This window comes from Rhagoletis pomonella, unplaced genomic scaffold, assembly GCF_013731165.1.
Source record: "Rhagoletis pomonella isolate Grant_MI unplaced genomic scaffold, Rhpom_1.0 Rhpom_scaffold_00010, whole genome shotgun sequence".
Classification (NCBI taxonomy): domain Eukaryota; kingdom Metazoa; phylum Arthropoda; class Insecta; order Diptera; family Tephritidae; genus Rhagoletis; species Rhagoletis pomonella.
In genome coordinates this window covers 10,610,835-10,630,325 of record NW_023458564.1, presented here as the reverse complement: position 1 = coordinate 10,630,325, position 19,491 = coordinate 10,610,835, and the positions used below count along the sequence as shown (strand labels likewise).

At 37.0% G+C, this 19,491-nt stretch overlaps 1 protein-coding gene across 1 annotated transcript in view; it reads left to right on the top strand.

Moving 5' to 3' along the window:
- Nucleotides 1-9,234: 9,234 nt before the first annotated feature.
- Nucleotides 9,235-19,491, top strand: part of LOC118746497 (piggyBac transposable element-derived protein 3-like) — a 62,173-nt gene continuing 51,916 nt past the window's right edge. The window contains exon 1 of the mRNA XM_036480345.1: nucleotides 9,235-9,617. Within this exon, the coding sequence (XP_036336238.1) occupies nucleotides 9,235-9,617 (383 nt within the window). The remainder of the gene's footprint in view (nucleotides 9,618-19,491) is intronic.

Below are 19,491 nucleotides of genomic sequence, written 5' to 3'. Positions count from 1 at the left end.
CTTAACGACTACCTCCCAACCGTTTGCACATCGCTAATTTTTTTTTCTAATAGAATCACTCAAAATATCGTTTAAATCAAACTGGTCAACATCTGTGTATACCGCTATGCTTTCTGAAGACTTGCAGTTAATTCTTTTACATCAATTTAAAACAAGTTCAGAATCTAGAAACTCAAGACATTTGAAAAGAAATCATTGATTAGAAATTTTTCTAATATATTATTTACTTTATTCCAAATTATTCATTTTAAGTGAATGAGGTTTCGCTAAAAGGATTCATATGAATGGTGTTAATTCACCGCAGAGTATGGCAGCTATTTGTTATTTAGCAATCACTAAGTTTTATTGCTTGGTATAGTATGCAAAAAATCCGGTTTCTCGACAAATCCCATTAACCCTTTTTAGTCATAAGGTCCTGAAAAAAGGGCGAAATCACGCAAACTGGCAGCACTGGTCCATGCCTCCGCAAAGTTATGATGAGTGACTTATAGACTTATCACTTCTCAATTACCTACTTAGTCCGAAGTAGCACTTGTGGGCAAGAGACACGAAGTCGTCTAAATTTTCAAACTTGTAGATGTCAACGGTGACGTGGGTGCGTCTTTTGCTCTGAGTGTTTATGTGACGAAAGAACATACTCCGTTTTGTCCTCGTTCACCTCCAGGCCAATTCGCTTTGCTTCTCTATCTCATACCGTGAAAGCAGAACAGAAATCACATGAAAGGAAGTCACTTTATCTGACACCTCTTTTGGTATCAAACGGTTCCGAGAGGTCCGTCCCAATTCTGACGGAACAGGTGGAATTGCTCAACGACATTTTACACAGCCGTATTAGTTTCGCGCGGATACCAAATTCAGACCCCTTTGCATAAAACCCCCTTTTTTCCTATTCTCGCGAGTATTTTTTAATATTTGGAGAATTGTGAATACCTGGACTATGCTGGGTTTTCCAGGTCTAAGGCTATACTGATAAGGCCCAAACAGTTCGTTGACGGTGGGCTTCAGTTTTTACACAATACGCTCGATAAGCCCTTGTAACCTATGCGTAGAATGCTGATCCCGCGGTAGTTGGTGCGAATGTCGGATTCGCCTTTCTTGTAGATTGGGCAGAGCGCACTTAATTTCCAGTAGTCGGTCATGCGTTCATTTGACCATATTCTGCATAAGAGTTGATGCATGTACCTTATTATCTCCTCGCCGCCGTACTTGAATAGCTCATCTGGCAGGCCATCAGCCCCAGGAGCTTTGTTGGCTTTCAGCCCCGCTATTGTTATTCGTACATCGTCATAGTCGGGCGGTGGGACATCGACTCCATCGTCATTGACTGGTGGCTCGGGTTCGTCTTCTCCACTACTTTCAGTTATGCTGCCATTCAATAGGGTGGAAAAGTGTTCCCTGCATAATTTAAGTACGTTATAGACATCCGTCGCTATGTCGCGATGGGTTTCTTACACCCCCAGTCTTGGTGTGTTTTTCTTGACGGGAAGCATTTTAAACTCTTCGCACTCCGGTATTTTCTTCTTATTGCGGCAAATACGTCTCGCTTCCTTTTTCAATTGCCTATAGCGGTCCCTTATAGCTCGCATTACGCCCGATCGCAGCGTGGCTCTGTAGGCGGCATCTTTTTTCTATGCAGGTCGCTATGAGCATGCCTTCCGACTATCACAAAATGATCGATTTGGCTTCTCGTTTTTCGATCTGGAGGCGGCCATGTAGCTGGATGGGTCTTTTTATGCTGGAATATAGTACTATATGCTATCATGTATCGGGCCACGAGGAAGCCGAATAGCTCAGTCCTTCATCGAGCGTTTCACCGAAGCTCCCTCTCTTTCAACCGTGACCCACGGCTCCACTCGGATTGGTTACCGCATCTCGCACATGGGTTACTCACGTTGCCCAGAGTGCGCGAACGAGGACGCAAGAGTAGGTATTGAGTGTAGGCAGGTCCGTCGAGAGAAAACTCGGCTCCAGACTGCAAAATCACGGGCGCCTGTACATAAATTGTATTACATTATTTAACTGCAAGTGATCAATTGAGAGTTATCCATGCAGCGTTTCTTTAACGTATAAAAGCCTATAACGAAGAAGCAGTTTTTAGTGGAAAGATCGAAAAATATTTGTTTCTATAATGAATTCATTTTTTTTTTAATAAAATGCTAACTATACGGGCATGATCTGAAATTCGAAACATTGAAATCGGTTCGAATTGCCAAATAGTTTTTTATTATATCTGATGAAAACCGTAAAAGAAGCTGCAGCGATGTGAAATAGATCATTTTAATGCGAGACTTGTAAATTTTTGGGTTAAAAACCATCGAAAAAATTATCGAAATCGAGTCGATTTAAAATTTTCGAATTTTAGGACTTGCCTGATAGATATAAGATAAGCTGCCATAATTCAAAATCAGTTAACAAACTCAACAAAATCATAAGTCTGTCATTAGTTCAGGCCCCTTAATATATGTACACAACACTTCTAGAGCAAAATATGAACATCATGAGCACCCTCTAAATTTATACTTAGAAACGTAAAGCTTGGTATCAGCCCCTCTTTCGGCAAGAGGAACAATTTTGGAAGGTATCCCTAACCCTACCTCGGAAAACTTGTTTTTGGACCACTCTAATGTACATAAATACATACATATGAAAGGTTTAGAATCATAAGTTTCTGATATTTTTTGAAAATTTAAACTAAATTTAGTTAAATATAGGGTTTATTTGGTGACAAAGAGATCCCAGTCATTTCAAGTCATGAAGATGGGTTTAAGCCCTTATATCCAACTCCGCCGAAGATTCCGTACTAAAAATGGAAAAATTTAATTCAACTTCTACCATTTATTCCACCTATTTATTCATCAAGATTTTTATTTGAATATTCCCGATGAGACAAAAGCAAACAACAAAAGTTCTAAGAAGCAAAGTCAAAAGACGATTATAGTTCAAGAAGAAAATACAGAATCAGAATGAAGCCCACGGCAGCGTTTTGCAGATTACGACGATTAGATATACTTAATAGAGTTAATGATGTATATTATAACTCTTTTACATAATAAAATATAGATTTTCATAAAAATAAGCTTTTTCATTTATTCCCTTACATAAATTTAAGTAAATGGATCCAAGTGACACAAAAAAAAATATTTCAGTTTTTTTTTTCATGTGCAGTAAGCATTCTTTTGATTAGTTAAATAACATGCATTCATTTAGGTAAGAATCATTGCAAATGCATTTACCCAGAATTTACAATAAGTAATCAACTTTCACCTTAATTATCTCAAAACACTGTCAGACTTACTTAGATGCGTTTGATTCTAACCCCTTCATATATAGGTGGGCTCACTTCCAAAACGTACACTGAGGGAAACTATGCATAGTAAAAATGAATACTTTTGTTGAATAAATATATTATTTTATATTGAACTGTATTTAGGGATTATATAAATGCAACCGTGCTATGTAAGTGACAGATTGTATATGAAGTGCCAAATAAAAATAAATTCCTTCCGTTTGTACAACCATACAGAAAACACGCGTTTTCTTACAACTATAATTGTACTTTTTACATTTCGCTGCGTAACAGGTTATGGACCTACACACAGTTGTGTAAAATTAAGATTTCGTTTGACTAATTGCAATCGGCAGAGCAATAACAGATTAACGATCGTTGCTGAATAATTGGATTTTTGCGGATAAAATGAGCTCCAGAGCATTATCTTTTCCATTCGAAAAACTACGTGGTAGAGAAAATTTTGACGTATGGAAGCAACAGGCAAAGTCATATTTGGTGATTAAAGTACTATGGAAAACAGTTGAATCCGGCCTGAGTGAAAATGCGACTGTAGCTGAGAAAGATCCTGATTGCCGTGCATCTGCAGAAATTTATCTGATGTTAGATCCAAGCAATTTTGGAATTATCGCGCAAAAGAACACAGCGAAGGAAGCATGTGGCCAGTGTTGCCGCGCCGTCCGAAGAAAATGTATCACCGACCAAGCCAAAAATGTATCCAAATGTATCCAATTTTCTCACAATGTATCACCGACCAAGCCAAAAATGTATCCAAATGTATCCAATTTTCTCTTTTTACGTATCCATCTCATAATTTGTAAGAAAACCAAAGATTTTGAAGAAAAATACATAATTTAACCCATCCTAAGGACTTGGAATACGTGTATATATATTTTTGTATTTCATAAAATCAAATATTTGTAATTTCAGTTAATAAATTTTTTCTTTTATACATAAGTATTTTGCAAAGTAAGTATAAAAAATATTAATTAATATGTTACATTTTTACCTGTACACTATGAAAAGTGTGTGTAAAACTACTACTGAAAAATATCTATTTTTCAACAGGAATCTGTATAAATATACATGCGTATAAGATGTTCAGGATTCGATTTAGAACTTGAAATCTTTAAAATATATACATAAATATACACATGAAATGTTTAATGTTGCAAAAATTTTGAAACTAAAAATACATTTCCTACAAATAATAAACATTAGGGGCTTACATTTACTCTATTTTAAACATTTTATGTATTATTTTGCGCTTTGCGAAAAATGTGGTTGTTAAAGTAAACAGGCAGCGTTTAATTTTATTACACGGTGTGCAAATTTGCACACATTAAAAGAGGAAAATGGTTACCTTCCTTAATATGCGCAAATAAACAAAAAAAAATTAGAGTGTATTTAAAGTCTTTTCAGTAAAATTCATCAAAATCTCCTTAAATAAATAAAATTTAGTTTTTTAAAGTGTATTTTAAACTACATTGAGATATTCTTTCTTTTTATATTAACAAATGAAGATATGTGATATGAGAGATATATTTAATTTATATATATATATTAAGATCATTGTGTGACAACATCAAGGCGCACGCCTCAAATCGGGGGAGAAGCTCGGCCAAACACTAACGTATGCGTAAGCGCCATCTATTATTATTATTATTATATTAAGATCTTGCTTAAAGCATTTTTTTTTAGCTAACTAAACAATTGCGCCTAAAAGCTTAAACAGACGGCAGCGTTGATCGGGATTATTTGGGACTTAATCCGGATCAACTGCAGTTAATTCCCGAGTTGATCGGGATTAACTGGGACTTAATCCGGATTAACTGCAGTTAATTCCCGAGTTGATCCGGATCAACGCTGCGGTCTGTTAAAGCTCTTATTACCAGGGAACAGATTTTATGGAAATTGCCTTTTTTCTGTTAAAGAGATAAAGTATATTCGATTAAGAATGTCCACTATTTAGCTTTCCCTGATTCCATATATACACATTTGATGTTGCCCTTTTTTGCCTTTTTTAAGATATTTGCCTATTTTTTATCTTTTTTAAGATATTTGCCTTTTTTTGCCTTTTCTAACTTAAAAAAAGTGATTATAGCATTTAAATTTTTTTTTTAAGATTAAAAAATATACACATGCCCATGCGGCTTATAGAAGCGCAGGGACCTCTTGCCAAATTGGTGTTGCAAAAATTTAAATCCGTTTTCTCAGCTAACGTAAGCTTAGAGACAATAAGGGGTGTGGATAAAATTGTAAAAAGCGAGGAAAACGCCCTTATTCCTGATAATATGAACGTTTCAAACGTTCCATATTTAAATTGGGCTCCGCTTGTATCAACTTACGTCGAGCTCACATTTAGTACTTTCAAGGCTTTTCTTCGCGAAAATCGAATGAAAATGCTGCCAGACAACTTCAAAATGCATCTTGTGGTTCAATGTTACTACAACTACACAGATTAAAGTTTTATGAGTTAGAAACTCGAAAGGATAAAATAGTCAAAGATTCGAAGTACAAATTTTTTATATAATGAAACTAGTTCATAGTTTTTCTATTTGTGCTTGTAATATAAACATTTCTAAAATAAATGTATTTATTGATTGTTCTTCGAATTTTCTGTCTTTTTTTATTGCCTTTTTTTGCCTTTTTTGCAACACCTAGTGCCTTTTCCTGCCTTTTTCGTTATTTTATTTTGCCTTTTTTATAGGTTTTTAGGTCCTAAAAATCCGTTTCCTGCTTATTACACTGCTTTGGTGAGATCTCTTCATATGTTCATTGCTTCATTCACAAAAAATAAAACGCTCTAATTTCACGCTTAAGTAGCGATTTTTATAACAAAACGTCATTAATGAAAATCCATTTTTGAACGAAAAAAACTTTATAGAAAATATAAAATTTTGGCCGATTTAAAAAAGTATCCACATTTATACTTACTGATAGGAAAAAATAAGTATTCCGCAAAAATTCGTCTAAAAATGTATCCAATTGGATCTATTTAGATCCAAACGGCATCCCTGCATGGGGCAGCTTAATGGAAGCATACGAAGATAAGGGTCTCACTAGGAAAGTTGAACTGCTAAAACAGCTTGTTCAACTGAAGTTATCAGACTTCCCATCAATGCAGGAATACATTAACGCTATGGTGCTTACGTCCATAAAAGTGAAAACAGCAGGACTCGAACTAGACGACGAGTTGATCGCATCGTTGTTGTTGGCAGGGTTACCCAATGAATTTAAATCCCTAGTATTAGCAGTTGAAAACTCAAAGAAGGTGCTTACTATTGATTCAATAAAATCGTTCTTACTTCAGGATGTTAAATTCGATGCACAAAGCAACGAAGAAAGAGCTTTGTATTCAGGTACCGGCAATAACCACAACAAGCATAAAACAAAAAAACTTCGTTGCCACAACAACAATAAATTAAACATCGAATGTGTTGGAGATTTAGAATTTTCGATTATAAAAGGCAACGAAAACAGCAAGATCACTGCAAAAAACGTTGAATACGTGCCGAATTTATGCACAAATCTCCTTACAGTTAGTCAAATGGCGTTAAACGGAAAGAAAATTGTTTTCGAGGGCAATCTTTGCAAAATTCTTAATAAAAATAACACTCTAGTTGACGGGCTCTACAAATTGAATTGTTAAGGAATCGGACAGGAATGATCATACATTTGTAGCTGTGGATTACAATTTATGGCACAGAAGGCTTGGGCATGTAAACAACAATATGATGTCTGCAACGGGGACGGTGAGTGGATGAAGTTCAATTCAGCTGATAATTTCAAGTGCGTGGTATGTGTTAAAGGCAAACAATCCAGAACGCCATTCAATCACAGCGAAAGTAGGGCGACAAGCGTTTTAGACATTGTTCATACAGATATAATGGGTCCATTCCAAGTGGCATCCTACTCAGGTGCACGTTATATACTTACGTTTGTTGACGATTACACACGTAAAGTCTTTGCAATTCCAATCAAATCTAAATCCGATGTGTACGAAGAATTTGTAAAATTCAAGAATTTTGTTGAAAATCAGTGCACTAAAAGCATTAAGATATTGCGCTCAGACAACGGGACCGAGTATGTGAACGGGCCGTTCAAGAAATATACTGCAAAATGTGGAATTTTACATCAAACCACAACCCCGTATACGGCTGAACAAAACGGCGTGGCAGAGCGTATGAACCGAACGCTAATAGAGCGGATTCGATGCATGCTTTTAGATGCGGACCTGGATGAGAAGTTTTGGGCTGAAGCCGCGAATACGGCGGCATATGTGTTGAATCGTATAGCGCGTAAATCAAACAATGCTAGCCCTGAAGAACTTTGGTCAGGCAAGAAACCAGATTTGAAACATTTGCGGGTATTTGGGTGTAAAACCTACCAAACATACCAAAACCTAGACGCACAGGTAAATTGGCACCGAAATCACTTGAATGCACATTTGTTGGCTATAGTGATACTGCTAAAGCATATCGTTTGTTTAATCCGCTCTCAAAAACAATTGTCATAAGTCGCGACGTAATGTTTCTTGAGAATGAAAAGCAAATATCATTATCGCTGCCCAAAAATATCCATGTTTACGATTTTAGGTAACAGCCCAACGAACTTGATGCCGATTCAATGGGACAAGTTGAAAGTAATGAATCGTCATCAACTGATGAGAGAAGTTATTCGGAAGAAGTAGAATCTACAATACGAAACGGAACTGCAGAAGCGAGCCACATTGGCACATCAATTGATGACAGCAGCGGTGATGAAGATGCCAACGACAAAACGTACGTACCGGAGGAAAATGTATCTTTAACTGATTTGCTGGTACGTAGATCTGAACGCCTTAATAATAAGCCGAGTACTTCGCATAATTTTTGTGCTTTGAGCTTTATTCTTAAAGAGCATCAAACAGTTGAAGAAGCTCTATCAAGAGAAAATGCTGACGAATGGAAGTCCGCTATGGAAGACGAAATGGTTTCGCACATGGCTAACAAGACATGGGGACCCACAGAGCTACCATCAAGAAAGAAAGCTATTCCCAGCAAATGGGTTTTCAAAAACAAAATTAATGCTGCTGGCGAAGCAGTTCGAGACAAGGCGAGACTCGTTGCGAAGGGATATTGCCAGGAAAGGGGAATCGATTACGAAGAAACCTTCGCGCCGGTCGTACGTTATACGTCGCTTCGATTCCTTTTGGCTTTATCTGCTAAACATGATTTGATTATACACCAAATGGACGCTGTCACCGCCTTTTTGAACGGCAATCTGAAGGAAGAAATATATATGACACAACCTGCCGGTTTTGATGACAATTCTGCAAGCTGCGTAAGTCGATATATGGCTTAAAACAATCATGTCGAGTTTGGAACGAAAAGCTCAACTTCGTACTACTAAGCTTTGGACTGCACAGAAGTGAAGTGGATCAATGTATTTACCACGCCAACTCCGAGAGTGAACTGTTTTTTGTGGCCATATACGTAGATGACGTCTTAATATTCAGTAACGACATTAACAAAATAAAAAAACTAAAAGCGAGCCTTCATAAGTCATTCAAAATTAAGGATATTGGCGAAGCTTCATCAGTTTTAGGCATGCGAGTTACACGGGACAATAGCGGCATAAAAATTGATCAATCGACATACATCGCCGATGTTTTAAAGCGCTTTGGCATGGATACATGCCACCCGATATCCACGCCAATCTATATAAATCAGAAGTTGACATCTGAAATGTGTCCGAAGACTAATATCTGAACGAACTGAGATGGCTAAAGTACCTTATATGCAGGCTGTAGGGCAGCCGTGCCCAGCTCAGGGCACTTGCCTATTGAATTCTGCCAGCGCAGGGCACTTGCTTATGGAGTTCTGCCGGCGTTGGGCATGCCTGCTGTAGGGTGTCTATTATATGCTGCACAGATTACTCGACCGGACATCTGCTTTGGAGTCAATATGCTGAGTCGTTTCTCCTCTGACCCCGGCAAGGCACATTGGACTGCACTGAAGCGCATATTGCGGTACTTGCAAGGTACCATAAATAAATGTTTATTTTACAGAAAAGGCTCTGATGAAATTGCTGGCTTTTGTGATGCGGATTGGGCTGGTGACACCGACAGTAGACGCTCCACTACTGGGTACATCTTTATGTTCCAAGGTGGTGCAATATCTTGGTTAACCAAGCGGCAACAAACTGTAGCACTTTCATCGACAGAAGCCGAGTTGATGTCGACGGTCTGTGCTATTCAAGAGTCTTTGTGGCTGAAGCGATTACAAACCGAACTCGTTCTAAGCGGACCGAAGGCTATGACTATTTTCTGTGACAACAAAAGCGCAATGTTCATAGCAACCAACAACTCTTTTTCTGCGCGTACAAAACATGTACATATCAAAGCAAAGTTCATTCAAGAGAAAATTGCAAACGGTGAAATTAAACTTGAATACATCAATACAAAGAATATGTTGGCGGATATTTTAACGAAGGCTGTTAATGCTCACAAAATTAAATTTTTCTTGAATGAAGTTGGCTTAAATTTTTTTTGAAAAATTAAATACATAATATTCTGCTTTATATAAAATAAAATATTCCGGAAGGGTGTTGAATAAATATATTATTTTATATTGAACTGTATTTAGGGATTATATAAATGCAACCGTGCTATGTAAGTGACAGATTGTATATGAAGTGCCAAATAAAAATAACTTACTTCCGTTTGTACAACCATACAGAAAACACGCGTTTTCTTACAACTATAATTGTACTTTTTACATTTCGCTGCGTAACAACTTTATATTTGATTATTGTTTAAAAATGTTCGTATTTAAAAATAATATTTTCATACAAAATTTATTACGCACGTATTTGACTGTTCACAACTCAGTATGTATTTGTAAGTGTACATACGCACCCAAGCATTCAGAGCGCCGCTCTGAGAGTGGTGACAATACACACATGCATACATACTACAAATCGCGTGCTGTGGTGTTGATGCAAGAATCGTGGTGTTGATGTATATTCAACATTCGAAAGCAAATTTATATGCCTATGGTGTAGCTGAGTGCGCAAAGATGCTTGCCACAAGTTGTTGATATCCGGAGATGGTCGGGTTCGAACAACGTGCGAATTAAATTTTTCTTTTTTTAGTTTTGGTCTTGATTATTCACTTCACGGATGCTTTTTCAGTACGAACGCGGTCATTTTAATATGCGCGTAATTGAATTGAATATTTACCAATATACAGTACTTTCGTTGATGTTTGTAGTAAGATCAATTACGTTTCTATTTGATTTTAATATTTTTTCCCCTCAGTGTACCATTACAATGTTTGGATACTGTTCTACTGCAGTATTTAAACTGTTTGCATATGCAGAGTTGCGAAACATTGCAAACATACACGGCCAAAAATTTGGGTTTAATTTTTAAACCACGCTGGGACTACTACCTTTTTTAATCTTTTTTAGTCTACTTTTTAAACTAGTCAATCAGGGCTATCACAGAAGCCGTCTTAGCTTTCATTTTCGTGAAACCTACGAAAGTGCTATCACAGAATCCGAATGGCTACGAACGTAAATTCGAAATTCGTAGAGAGCATTCATTGAATCCGTTCGTAGTGAAGATTCGTACAGATACACTACGACGAGTTTATGCTGTCGGAACAAAATTTAAAACACTGAATCTTAAAAATAACGGAAAAAAGCTGAATATTGTTAATGATAAATATTTATTATACTCCACATTGGTTATAGTTTGATATAATTCCATATATTTGTGTAAACGTAGACGTAAAATGTCAATAACATACTTATATACATATGTACATACATATATTCATCTGCTAGACGCTATTTAAGGAATGTTTTTTTTGAAGCGAGGAAATAATAGTTTAACAACAATTTATTAGGAAAGAAGCCGAATTACTTTAATATCATAAAAATTTATTGAAAAAAATACTAATTTAAATTAATTTAAAAAAATTGTTTTCTCTTTAAGAGAATAAAATCTAAACTAAAACAAGTAGAAAGTCTAAGCTCGGGCGGGGCCGAACATTAAATACCCGGCGCAAATATTAAATATATGTTTTTTTAAGCCTTTCCGAAGCCTACCGCTAGATGGTAAGACGAGGTGTATTAATTTTGAGTAAATTAGCGTCCTTACACTGAGAGAAAAATCAACCAAATATTGGTTAATATTACCAAATTTAAACTTGAAAAGGAATAAACGTGACTTCTGGTTATTATTAACAATGCCTTGGTTGATATTTTCAACAATGATTTGGTAATATTAACCACAATTTTGTTTACATTAACCAAACTTTTGGTTGTCGATTTTTTCGTTTTAATACGTTCATGTTCTGCACTTCACAGATGCTTTTTCATAGTTCGGAGATACAAAACCAAAATTTTTATAAATGTGTCTGCAAATGTTAAACTTGAATCAATTTTCTTCGTCGCTTAATTTGGTTCTGCACTTCACAGAGTCTTTTACATAATTAAGAAAAATCAAAAACAGAAAAAAATAAAAATTATGTATCGCGCTTACAGCATTCGTACTGCTGGAAGCCAACAAATAACAGCAAGCACCTCTGTTCTCAAATGTTCAGCTTGAATCACATTTCTTACAATCGAGTTATTGCCCACGAAAAAGTAAACCATAACTTGGTTGAAAAAACCATTGTGCTTTAGGATCAGTGTAAATTTCGAAATATTGCAGTTTCAAGCATTTCAGAAATTTACCATTATATGAAAAGCGGCCGTAATTTTAGTCCAATTTCAATATTATTCAACGTTTTGCTTTTATGTGACAAGCACAATAAAAATACCGAATTTGGTACAAATTGGTAGAACGGTTACCGTATACATATATGTGATCATAAGTGGGTGGTGCCACGACCATTTTCCAAAACTTTACCATAAACGTAGTATGTAGTATTTAGTATGTTGTACCAAGGCCAACAACTGTGCCACGTTTGGAAGAAATTGGTGCAGCGGTTACCAAGATATACACATGTAACCATAAGAGGGCGCGGCTACGCCCATTTTCCAAAAATTTATAATATTCTTATTTTTCGTCTGAAAATTATTGTAAATATCGCAGTTTTCGTATTTTTGGAAATTACCGTTATATGGGAAGTGGGCTTGGTTACAGTCCGATTTCGCCCATTTTCAATACCAACCCACCTTGGATTAATGGAAACCTACATACCAAATTTCGTTGAGGTATCTCAATTTTTGCTCGAGTTATCGTGTACACGGACGGACGGACAGACGGACATATATACATGGCTTAATCGACTCTCCATTCATTCTGAGCATTTATGTATACATTTGTCTATATCTATCTCGATTGCACAAGTGCGCTCGGGTATAAAAAAAAAGAATTAAAAAAACAAAAATGAAATAAAAAAAGAAAACAAAAGCTCCGCTGCTCGACGACTCAGACTCGAACTCGGATCTCTCAATTGGCAGTCTAGTGCTTTGCTCACTCGGCCATTGTGACTGCTGCGGAGTGTGAGCAAAATGGCATACATAAATGTCTATTATTTCCTTTGCACTAGCTGATTTCGAATCAGTTCGTGGTTTAAAAATCAAACCAAAATGTTTTAATTCTAGTTCCTAGGTTTCATATATAGAAAATTTCGTTTAAGATCTAAACCGAAATAGAAAATGTTTGCACACTACGAAATGTGGTGTTGATTCAAACTCATGCGTGGCTGTAGCTGATTGTGCAGAGATGCTTGATACAATTGGTTGCTACCAAGGCTGTCCGGGTTCAATCCCCATCAGACGGAGCATGAAATTTAAGATTTTTTTTTATTCTTAATTATGAAAATGTTTGGGTTTCAAATTTAAACCGAACTGTTTAAATTCTAGACCCAACATATATGCTCTCTTTTCTTTAAACTTGGAAGGTTTGTATTTGAAACTGAATTTAGTTTGGTCATATATGTAGTCCAAAAAGTTCAAAATTAAAACCGAAATTTTTAACCGTGTATACATTGCATATCTTGAATATTTAATAAAACAATGATCACCATTTCGGAATTTTCCATTTTTAAAACACAAATGGTAACCAAAAAGATACGAAGTATCTTTGTTTCTGATGCGCTGATTACTCTAGTGATGCGTTTCGATAACTTTTCGGATGCGTTTTGGAAAAGTATACATTGTCAACCAATTGTAGTGCGGCGTTATGGAATATTAAACTTTGTACGTATGCAATGCAAATGACGTTTTGGATGTCAGCCGTACTTAAATATATCGCATATCTATTGCCTTATGTCAGCCTAACGTACAATACGATGTTGTATTAAGGGAAGTTGTTGCACAGGATGTGTTCTTGAGGCGATATTGTCTCCAAGTCGATTGCCCCATAATGTGTCGCGAGGAAATCACATTTTGATTTGTTTTCACTCGCATTTACTCCAATGCACACATATACACATACATTCATATAGTTTATGTACCTACATGTATATACATATGTAAATATAAAGTTTGTGTGTTGATTTAAGAATTTAAAACACATTTGCTTGTGTTTGCATCATTTGTTGTTTCAGTGTGCAATTTTCCAATTCAATGCCACAAGCACCTACTTGTTTATTTATTTGTTTATATACTTGTACAAACTGATGACGTTCCACACATAACTGCCCACATACATATGCATATGTATCTAGATATCTTATTTATATATGTTATATTGGATATGCAAGTACATACTTAGGCATGTAACCGTAACAATTTGTTTTTGATTTCGCATACATATTAACTAACGAGTATTTGTCGTGTCAACTCAATTGCTGAGATAATGATGTTTACAATCGATGACAAATCGCTTCTGAACCACAGCCTTCTCTGCTACACCTTTCGCTGTTACCCGTAAAATGCATACTCATGCATCCTTTACCCGTCGTTTTGCTCATTCCCATTGCTTATCTGGCTTATCTGGGTGCATACGTTTCCGCATTGCACGCGCGCTAAATTAGGTACCTGGGCACATACATATGTATTTACAAGTATTCTCTCATGAGTGTATATACATATGTACATTAGGGTGGGCCAAAATTTTTAACTTCAGCCACCCCTCAGATCTGAAGAATATCAAAAATAAGAAAAACATATTTTTTTATTTTGAAATCGATGTGATATTAGTGCTACAAAAAAAGTCATGAAATACATCCGAAACAAAACCTGGTGTAGGTTGTAGGTATGGTCGAGTACAATATGAAAATAGGTCCCGGAACTAACCCCCCATTTTTTGTATACCAAAAAAAAAACGTTATTTTCGTATTTGATGCCTAACTGTTAATAGCCTAACTATTTTCCATCCGATTTTAAAAATCTAACAAGAGGATTAGAGAGTGCATAAACCTTCCATTTGATACCCATATTGTGGCTACGCTACGAAAAACGAAAAATCCACATGCTGCAACCCTTGCGGAAACATGTACAGCATTGCCAGCTATCAGTTGTTTTTCGAAGATAGCTGAATGAAGGAAAACAAAGTGGAAAGGTATTAAAAAACACTCATCATGTGCCAGTTTATTGTAAAATTGGTTAATTTTACATATTTTGAGGAAAATTATGGATTCTGATGCATTTGCAATTATAGCAGCAGAGTAAGAGGGCGCTATGGCAATGGATTCACAAAGGTATGAGGAGCTGTCGGGCATAGTAACCATGGGCGCATCTATGTCAGCTTCTGGTTGAATTGTGGAACCACAAGCCAGAACTCCTCCTATGCCTGAAGCTCTGGTTCCCAATCCAGTTAATGCAATAACAGCTTCTTCCAAGCCATTGAAAACATGCACTTTGTTAGGTCCACCACCTGTTGCGGTTGCTTCTGCCTTCGGTCGCGCTTAGGGATTATAACCCTTACTAAGTAGAATTCTCCTTTCTGTGTTGCGGGGTAGAGGGGCTTCCGCATGTCAAAGGTATACAATATTTCTTGTGCATATCACTCCGGCTACGCCGTCCACAGTATTTTTGCGCAGAATCCACGTCGAAATTTGCAAAAAAGTGCATAGTGCAAACCGAGTTTATTAATCAGCTAGTCGTAGGAAATTTTAAACATTTACATATCTTAAATAAAATGTGAATCCTTTGATTACACGTGCATGTTAAAGTTTTTGGATTCGGGTTATGCGTTTGAACACAACAACCGAAAATCATTGTACAACTAACTAAACCGGACCCAAGTTTCTCGATAAGGGGCAACAAAGATTCTTTTTTGCTCGTTTATATAAAGCAGTGGGTAAAAATAAAATAAAGGCAAAAAAATAAAGGCAAATTTATCTCTTTAAATGAACACCACCAATATTTCTTGCAAACACACATCGATTTACATCTTTTATTTCAATCCGACACAGAATTGTTTTCGTACAAAATTACGCAAAAAAGCTTATTCGCTCGTTTTTAGGCATGCCGTTGTTTCGAATATCGAAAGTTCGAAAATACGATTCGGATTGCAGCATACTATTTCTACGATTCGTAGCAAAGTCCGAATACGAAAGAGTTGCGGAATAGAGGTGTAAATGTTTAATAACCGTTGTATTTTTTAAAAAAGTGGCAACTCAAATATATTTAAATCTCTTTTAGTTTTGATGAAGAAACTTAATTATTTTATTCAGCCTTTAAATAATTCTGACAACCCTATTTTTTCAAATTTTTTTACCACATACCCACAGAAATAATCGAGTAGGATTAAATAAAAATAAACACATCAATTGAGCTTTTCGCGCGCTATGTGGTTATGTTTAGTTTCAGTTTATTCAGTCTATGATTACAATCTTACAGATAAAAATAAGACTATCGTAATTAAAACTAAATACTATAGAAAGTGAATCAATAGATGACTTGAAAGTATTTCTCGGCAACGAAAAATCATTATTTAGACTCTTTGAGATCTTGTTAAATTCTCTCAGAGCGCGGAAAATCGGATCAAAATGGCAATAGTTAGCCTTAGTAGCACGCAAGTACAGCGGCAGAGATGAGCGTAGAGCGATTTTATGAAAACATAAAATAACTAAATTGTGTGTACCTATTTATAACAGATAGGATTATCGCATATTAAAACACACTTAGAAAAAATTTTTCAGTTAAATAAGCATCATAGTGTTATTTTCTGAAGCCTTCTGAAGGAAATAGTCTTATTCGTTTAAATCGTATTTATTTTTAACGAGTGTATAGCAATCTATAGCAGGTAAATATTAACCGATTTAAAAAAAAAAAGTAATCGTGTCCTCATTTTTGGTATTCTTCAGTTCTCGGGGGTGGCAGCAGGAAAAATTAAAAAAATGGATTTTCCTATGTATGTTTGGACCACCCTAATGTACATATATTGTTGCGTAAATATTAACAAAAAAATATCAGCATTATTTGCTCTGATGTAGCAATTTACTATATTTAAATCCAGTTATTTGCGTTCATTTACATTATTTACTGCATGCATGTATTTTAATTAATTCATATCGTTATCTGTACCGATGTTATCGAACGATTCGCCCGAAGTACACCCACTAGCAAAGTACAAACATTTTGTTGATTGTTTTTAAGTACTTATTATTACAAACGATTTGCCACAATCATTATGTCTAAAAAATATTTCTACACGCTTTAGTAATGGCCGTTTAAAGCATAAAGCAGCGATACCCACAAAAAACTTGCCCAGAGACTTCCAAAATGTAATTTACAATGAATTTGTCAAAAGCATCATGCTCCGTATTGTAAGAGTATTTTTTAGGTAGGGCTGCCAAACGTCCCCGTTTCCAGAGATATGTCCCCGTTTCGGACCCATTGTTCCCGTGTCCCCCTTTAGAAGCAAAAAAAAATGCTTGGGACAACAAAATATAATTTGCTCTGTAAATTTTAAATGGCTGCCGAAAAATTATTTAGCCTTATCGCCAGAATTTTTTTCATCCGTCCGTAAGGAATATGCTGATTCGGAAAAGAGAAGTGTACAATTTCGGGCGTAAATAAAACTGATGATAAGGCTGATTGCCTTTCCTAGTTTCATACGAGAAACAAATAGTCTGCCAACATCATTTCAATTGATAGATGAAAAAGTGACATCTTTAGTAGTCAGTTGTAATTATCGTGAAATTGTGTTCTCAAGAAAGAAAAACCATTCTATTTACATACTTTAATGGCTGCGTTCATGGGCGTAGCCAGAACGAGATTTAGGGGGTCGGGGAGGGGTTTCCATAAAAAAGAAATAAAAACCAATAACTTACTTACTAAAAAATTGTTTATTATAGCTTAAAATTATTGTAACCACTATAGGTAAATATGTTGAACAAAAACACATCAACAGAAGTTCACAAAAGTTGATATAAAACTATTCGTCGATTTAAATGGTTAACTTCTTACTGAGCATGTTTATTTTACGAGGAGGAATCACCGCAAGCCTAACGCCGTTAGTATGAGACTTTAACCCAAACTAAACTACCTACCGTCATGTACCGTTCCCCTCCCGCTACCACCATCAAGGATTTCGGGGGGATTATAACACTGTATGACTGATAAAGTTATAGATCTATTCTCTTCTTCTTCTTCTTTTTATTTGGCGCTGTAACCGCCAAAGCGATTTGGCCAACTAACGCCAATTGGAAATGCCAACAGAAGCCAGAATACTTTTAGAGCTGGAGCGTCAGTGTCCATTCGAACGACATGGTCAAGCCAGTTGAGCCGCTGTATTTTAATTAGCTGCACTATGTCCAGTCGTTATAAAGCTCATACAGCTCATCGTTCCATCGTCTGCGGTACTCGCCGTCGCCAACGCGTAAAGGCCCGTAAATATTCCGCTTGTTGGCAAGGGCGATTCTGCGTTGGATTTCCATGGTGACATTATTATCGGTGTTAACGCTGGCTCCCAAGTGAACGAAATTCTCAAGTGACGTGGGTGCCAAGGCGCAAATGGGCTGATTGTTTGTTTAATGACAGGAGATACTTCGTCTTGTTCTCGTTTACCACCAGACCCATTCGCTATGCTTCCTTGTCCAACCTGGAAAAGGCAGTACAAACTTCGCGGTTTTTCTTACCGATGATGTCAGTGTCATCGGCATAAGCCAGCAATTGTACGCTCTTGTAGTAAATTGTTCCTGAAAGGAAGCCACCCTTCTGCAACCCCGTTTGGTGGCGAACGGCTCGGAAAGGTCTTTCCCAATTCTGACAGATCTGGTGGTATTGCTCAACGTCATTTTTCACAGCCGTATGAGTCTTGAAGGCATGCCAAATTCAGACATAGCGGCGTATAGGAAACTCCTATTAGTGCTGTCGAAAGCGGCTTTAAAGTCGACAAATAGGTGGTGAGTGCCGATGCTTTTCTCGCAGGTCTTTTCCAAGATTTGACGTGTTGTGAATACCTGGTCTATGGTGGATTTTCCAGGTCTAAAGCCACATTGATAAGGCCCAATCACTTCATTGACGGTGGTATTCAGTCTTAACACAATACATTCGGTAAGACCTTGCAACCTATGCTTAGAAGGCTGATCCCGCAGTAGCTGGCACGCGTGGCAGGGTTGCCTTTCTTGAGGATTGGGCAGAGCGAACTTGAATTCCAGTCGTCGGGCGTGCATCTTTTTACATCCTTGCCATCGCAATTGAATAGCTGAGCTGACAGGCCGTCAGCTCAAGCAGCTTTGTTATATTTCGTCATAGTCAGGCGCTGGGATATCGACATCGTCATCGACTGGGGACTTCCTCCATGACCTGAGTACGTTCTGAGCATCGGTCACCTGGTCGCCATGATTGTTCCTACAAGAGTCTTGAAACCTTCCGTAAGTCGCTCAATTCTCTGCTAAAAATTTCGGGTGTTTTTTCTGTCGGCCTGCATTTTAAGCATTTTTCTCACACTCCTCATCGTAACAGTAATGAGCGGGAAATGTGGTTCCACTGCTCGCGCAAGTAGGTTTGTGGAAGAGTACTCTCTCACAGCAGGTGTGAGGGTGGAACGGCGAATCCTTTGGCCGTATGTTTTGATTGCAGATTTTCGATGTTGAACTTTCTTTGCATTGTTGGGGGCCCTTTTTCCGCTGCATCGAGGTAGGGTCGTATATTGGCTGCATCAATAGAGTAGTGCGAGTCGATGTTTGGCCCTCGGAGTGTACGTATGTACATCTAAAACACTGAAAGCATGCCTTCCGTCTGTCACAACATGCTCGATTTGGGTTCCCGTTTTCCGATGTGGAGACATCCATGTAGCTTGATGGATCT